We start from the raw sequence: 6,407 nt of genomic DNA on the forward strand, positions 1-6,407 counted from the left end.
TCTAACTCATCCCCACATAGGAGCAGGACTGCTGAGCACCTCCAGCAGCTTTCCATGCTCCCCAGACAGCGATGGAGGCACAAGCTCTGTGAGGCAGGACACATGCTTGAACATGAGAAATACCTGTTTTGAGACAACTGCAAAGCAGTGGCTTTGTGACAGCAGGAGAGAGCGAGCTGTGCCTCCACATCAGCATTAACTGTAATCTGCCCATTTCTCAGCCAGCACCACTTTGAGGCAGTCCAACACTTCTAGGATCCTTTGCCTCCAAATGATCAAGAGATACATGATGCTGTGTGCATAGCACAGGTGCAGACCTACCCACCAGCTTATTTTCCTCCAGAGCAGCAACTGGCACAGGCAGCTTGTGTCTTCTTCCTCCTAATCCCAGCTCCAGCTAAAGTCAACCCAAGCAGACATTAGTGGCAGTTGAGTCACACCTCATCTCTCCAAAGCCTGGGAGAGATTTGGTGCTTAAAAGAAGCCCTTCAGGCCTGTTAGCCAATGTGGCTTTGGTCAGCCTGATGGCATTGGGATGCCAGCAAGCACCAGAGCTCTTTGCCACGCTGTCCTCACATGCTGCATCACTTCTGCATCCCAAGGTGTCAACCAGTCCCCAGCAGCTGGCTGTAAAGCAGCATCACCTGGGGCACAGCTGGTCTGAAGCTCACTCAGGGCATCAGAAGGAGAGTTGAGCCCATTCAATCCTCCCCGATACTCTGGTTAAAATGCAGAAGTGGTGCTGCTTTTAGTCCTGCCCAGTCACTAAGGAAATGCTCAGTCAGGCTCTGATTGGCATATGGCAGCTCCTCACATGCCTAAAACTCCACGCGACCCTGAAAAAGAAAGAAGTTATCAGAATATATCATAGAATTGTATCCTAGGATGGTCGGGGTTGGAAAGGACCTTACAGATCATCTTTAATACATTAAAAATAAAAGCAGGACAACTCCCTGTAAAATACTAATAATGAAAAGAATAAATCATTAATATTAGTAAAGAAAAATAAAACCCCCAAACACCACACCCCTTCCTCTAAAGGGAGGAGGAGGCTGTAGCTTACAACTCTAGCACATTTTATTTTGTGTAAATTTATAAAGACAACAATCCTAGGCACGATTGTCACATTGTACAGCACATACCAATACAGTTGCAAACAGAACTCCACGCAAAACTAAGCGCTAACAGTAGCTTGAATCACTCTTCCTGCGATTGTCGGGTCTAGACTAACAGTATTACACTAACACTGAAGAAAAAAATAGTTCACTATAAAACAGTGATAGAACATTTTTATAAAATATATTCCATTCCAATAGCTTCTCTACATACTGTATACTATAAAACTCTCCCACAAAAATTAGTGTCTTTAAATATACATATTTAATCTGAACTGCACCAAGATTAAAAACAATTAAAAATATCAATGATTTTTTTTTTTTTATTTTTACATTAACTTCACAGTATTTGTTTGTAGAAGACAAATCCAGTGTTTAAAATGCAGAGCAGGACTGTCCCCTACAGAGACAGTAACCACCCCACAGTGAAATAGTTTATGAAGAGACAAACTTAAGTGTGCAATGTTTTTAGTACTTCTCTGTAGAGTCATGAACCATTCTGAAAACATGCTCTGAGCTATTGCAACTTAAAAATAAAGAGACACACAGAGAGCAAAAAAGAGTCACCTTAAGAACAAAAATAAGTGCAAAGGTTTTTTTTAGTTTTTTTTTCTTTACTTTAGAAATTCAAACTATGAGGAGTGGGAACACAAATACCAGACTATGAGAACAGTGTGTTCATGATGTAAATAAAGAATGAGAAAGTCTTTTTTTTGTCTTTTTTTTTTTTTAAGAAAAAAAACACCTTTTGCCCCATATTCACTGCAGTACAGAGCATGCTCATAGCATCAGTTTTTTTAATTATTTCTATACTAAGATCAGACAAAAACTTGTTTCAACTTTTCCCAGCTCTGTATGCTAATGATGTTCTTATGGCACATCCTATTTTATGATCTTCTTAAAAAATACAAAACCAAACAGTAACTAAAGACTGAAATGCAAAAAAAAAAAAGTGTCACAAGAATGCAGAATTAAGATTACCAGCTTCAGTAATGCTGACTCTACATTAAACTCTTCACATGTTGTTCAACATGCAAAACCCACTGTTATAAAATTTAAAGTGTAAATTAACTAGCTTTGAAATAGATTAACAGTAATAATTCCACTTCAAAAAAAAATGCTAATAAATACTATATCAAGTATCTTCAGGAGAAAAAAAAATAACTTAATTTTAGTAGAAAGAAAAATAACTTAATTTTAGTAGATTTTGTTCAGTGCTATTTCCAATCACAGCAAAAAGGGGAAAAAAAAAAAGGAAGAAAAAAATGGATTAAGTAGTTTAAGACCACAGTACCAAAGCCACTTATGTTCAAGATACAGTACTCTCCCACAACTTTTATATGTAACAGGTTCAGCAAAAATATTTTACAGTCGAGAAATTAGACTGAAAACAAAACACCTCAAAACTATAAATAGAAGCAAAATTTCACATTACATGTACATTCATAGTTTAAGAGATGAGTAGTAAGAGGAGGCTGTAACAAGGAGATCCTGATTTTCTTTAAAAGAGGAAGTACTTATTTTTATATTAAAAATTAAAAAAAATCAATTCCATATTGTTTATGTAGGTAGTGCTCAGTTTTTGGACCAGAGGAGGAAGGCATTGGGACATCTTTTCTTCATAAGTTGAAATACAGTATTTCAAGCACAACTTTTTAAAATAATCTACCACAGTGCTTCAAATTAATTTTAAAATAAACGCCTAAGTCTCACAAAAGAACTCCAGGAGTGTCAGGAAAGCTGGTGAAGCAACACTAACGCAGCAGAACGACATTCAAAGCCCTCAGATATCATTATTATTGTATTTCAGTCCTGTGTACATGTACCTTGAATGGGTAATTTCACTCAAAGGGAATAATCTGCTATTTACCAACATGCACAGACCAAAGGATGCTCTAGTAAGCAAGTAATTGAGTTATTTGGAGTAAAACTGGTTATAGTTACAGGCAGCCTCAGTTTACAAAAAAACTTTTTAAAAAAAAACAAAACCCACGCCTAAAAATACCTCAAAAACCTCTCCTGAAAAGGTGGGACGTGAGGGAAAAAGTTGGGCCAAGCTTTCCCTCTAGTGGTTTGTATCCATCCTGCCCCTTCAGAATATGGGCGATTGCATAGAACTTGGCCCAGAAGGAATCACCAACTTCATAAACAAAGAAAATAAAATTCTGAGCTGCTGCCCCTAGCGTAGCAGCAAACATTTCAGACAAGATAGCAGGGCATCACCTAACACACGTGGTACGAGTTACCTTGAACTAAGACACCCCAAGAGCTTGACATGGAGACAGGCTGTTTAGCCACTTTAGGGCTCCCGTGTCCCACTCCACCCCAAGAGAGACAGGATCCGCCCCTGGGTGTCCATATGGGAATGAAAATATTCATATATCGTATGATTTTTTCCTATGTCCTAGTGTGCATCCCTCAGTATTTCAGGAGGGAATACGCTGCAGACACGAAGACGTTCTGTCGACGTTTTATGCTCAAAAGCAGCTTTTCAGCAGGTCAGTCCACAGAGGAGGACGGGGGGGAAAGGAAAATTTAAGCCCCAAGGTAAAACCTTCTCATTCAGATTTTAGGATCAATTGCAGAACTATACCAATATAATAAAGAGAATAAAAAATGACCCCTACCAAAGACAATGCCCGGAATCCTCAACCCCCTTCATACTGGTGCCAATTTAAGGTCTTGTCTAGCTTTGTAAATTAAGAGTACGGCCGCTTACTCTGCGATATGCAGACAAGTTTCTCTCCACTTAAATGTGTTTAAATCATAGTTCATCTCTGGATGTTTCCATGCATCACACAGAGAGCATTAGGGGAGCTTAATGGAATTCAAATTTTTCTCTGGAATTTGCTGATAATCTTTTTTAAAACTGAAAAAGAAAACAAACAAAAGAAAAAAAAAACACAACACAACCCCCTGACCATGAAGCAAGTACTTCCAGCATGAAAACAGATGCTAAATCATTGCAGAATTACTTAGATCATTTCACATTAATAATGTAACATGGGTGTGCAAGAGAAGACCTAAAGGACAGGGCTGGGAAGGGAGTGCGGTAGGGGAAGAAGGGGGATGGAGAGGTGGAAGGATTGCATTAAAAGGCCTCTGGAGTGTACACCTCTGCATCTTTCAAAGATCATATACCTGAAGTGAGTACCACCAAAATAAAATTTAAAAGTGGGGTGGGGGAGGAGGATAAAATTCAGATGCTGCCTTTTTTTCCTGTTTCATTTTAAAAGGGCGTGGGGGGAAGTGAGGGGGGGAAGAAAAAAAAAAAAATAGAAAAAAAATAGAAGTCACACATCTCAAACGACCAAGGACTTTACAAGGCCACAATGAAATTTGCGGATATGTCTGTACAAATCCCCAGACTGCGTGAACCGTCTCTCACACCACTTGCACCCGTGGGGTTTCTCCCTGGTGTGCACCACGGCGTGGCGGCTGAGGTTGTGGGAATATTGGAAGCTCTTTCCACACTGGCCACAGGTGTAGGGCTTCTCGCCCGAGTGAGTCCTCTCGTGCCTTTTTAAGGTGTACATGCAAGAAAAAGTCTTTCCGCAGAGGGTACAAGTGGGGACGGACCCGTCAGGGGACAAGCGGGTCCGGGAGCCGTCCTTGTCACGGAAGTGGGAGCTCAGGTGCAGCTGAAGGATGTGCGGGCTCGGGAACACCTTGCTACAGAGGGGGCAGATGCAGATATGCCCAGGAGGCACGAGGACACCCGAGGAGGAGATGTCCGAGGAATCCATGTCGTCCTCGCTCTCGTCTCGCTCTTGATCTATATCCTCCTCTCGGGCATGAGAGCTGCCATTCCCCGTGAACATGTGTCCTAACCCTGTCACTAGGCTTTTGGCTGAATTCCCAAAATGCTGACTCTCTGGACTCCTGGCTTCGCCATCCTCCTGATCTGACAGCAAGTCTTGTTCATCTTTAACAAGTGGCTCGGTACCCTGCTGCTGGCTGTCGGAAGCCAGCTGTCCAAAGACATAGGAGGGGTGTAAGGAATCTCTCCCCGGCACGGGCTTGAAAGACAAATCCAGCGCACAGTCCACATCACTCGAAGCCAGGGGATGGTTAACAGACCTTTGGGACAAAGGTCCCGTGGAACTATTGACATTAGCCTTTGTTTTTCCAGCTGCTGCGGCGCACGGTTCTGCCTCTGTCGGCACAGAGCTGACACTTAGATGATCAGAGGACCAGGCAGGGTGACTGCTGACCTTTTCTTTGCCTGCTGCTCTCTCATATTCTGCAACGCTGAATTTTTGTTTGTTTCCTGGGTCAAACTCGTGGACCAGGGGCACTCCGGCATCCAGAAAATGCTCCGTTTTCTCCAAACCAGCCGCCTCATCATTAATCTTCTCTTCCGAACATAATTCTTTATCTTTCAACTTGCCCTTGCAGACTTTCACAATGTCATACATGTGAAGGTAGCTGGCTGCAGCCAGCACATCTTCCACCGGGAGACTGTTGAATTCCAGCTTTCCCTCGTACATGAATTCGAGCAGCAGGCTGAAGGCAGGGGCTGTGACAATGTCACTGTTCAGATGCACAATATCCCTTTTGTCTAACTGGTCCCTGTAGAAAAGATGGAAGTACATACTGCAAGAGGCAAGAACGGCTCTGTGAGCTCTGAATTGAGCTTCTCCAACTAAAACAGTACAGTCACACAGGAAGCCCTGGTGACGCTGCTGACTCAGACACTGCAGCAACTGGCGGCTATGGTCTGGAAACTCCATTCTTCCTTCATAACCTGTTCAAAACAGGAAAAACTTGAATGCTACTGTAAACTAAAGCCTCCTAGCAGCTGTAACAAACAGATCAGCTTTTTAGTAACACAAGCCAAAGAAACAGTCTTGGAGATAACGTTTACCTTTAATTGTCTCTAATAGTTTTATTAAGGGGGGGGGGGAGAGAAAAAAAACACAACACCAAAACAACACAACATGCTTCTCATCCCTTCGCACCTGCTCCGAACAGGAAAAACTTGATTGTAAGTAAACAAAAGCTAGTAAAGCAGCAGCCCCTCCAACCTTTGTTTCTCCCACTAAGCACTTTAATAACATTAAGAGGAGGAAAGCACCCAGGCACACGAGAAGCATGAACTCCCAGGCTCTCTCCCCATCAACGCTAACTCGGGGCATCTTTCAATAAAGCACATTACCCGCGCCACACGGATACACACACACGGACATTTAAACTTTATCCTCCGTCGTTATGCACAGAATCACAACAAAACAGTCGCGACTGGCACCGGGGAAGCGGCGTTTTTGCAGGGAGGGAAAAGGGCGGGGGGTG

The 6,407-nt window shown here is 42.4% G+C and overlaps 1 protein-coding gene across 1 annotated transcript; it reads right to left on the reverse strand.

The window, feature by feature from the left end:
* Nucleotides 1–4,417: 4,417 nt before the first annotated feature.
* ZBTB42 (zinc finger and BTB domain containing 42) lies at nt 4,418–5,858 on the reverse strand. The gene has a single exon (XM_009995845.1). It carries the CDS (start codon nt 5,846–5,848, stop codon nt 4,418–4,420), a length of 1,431 nt encoding a protein of 476 aa, XP_009994147.1. The 5' UTR covers nt 5,849–5,858.
* Between the last annotated feature and the right edge of the window lie 549 nt (nt 5,859–6,407).

This window comes from Chaetura pelagica, unplaced genomic scaffold, assembly GCF_000747805.2.
Source record: "Chaetura pelagica isolate M959 unplaced genomic scaffold, ChaPel_1.0 scaffold664, whole genome shotgun sequence".
In the NCBI taxonomy this organism is placed as follows: Eukaryota; Metazoa; Chordata; class Aves; order Apodiformes; family Apodidae; genus Chaetura; species Chaetura pelagica.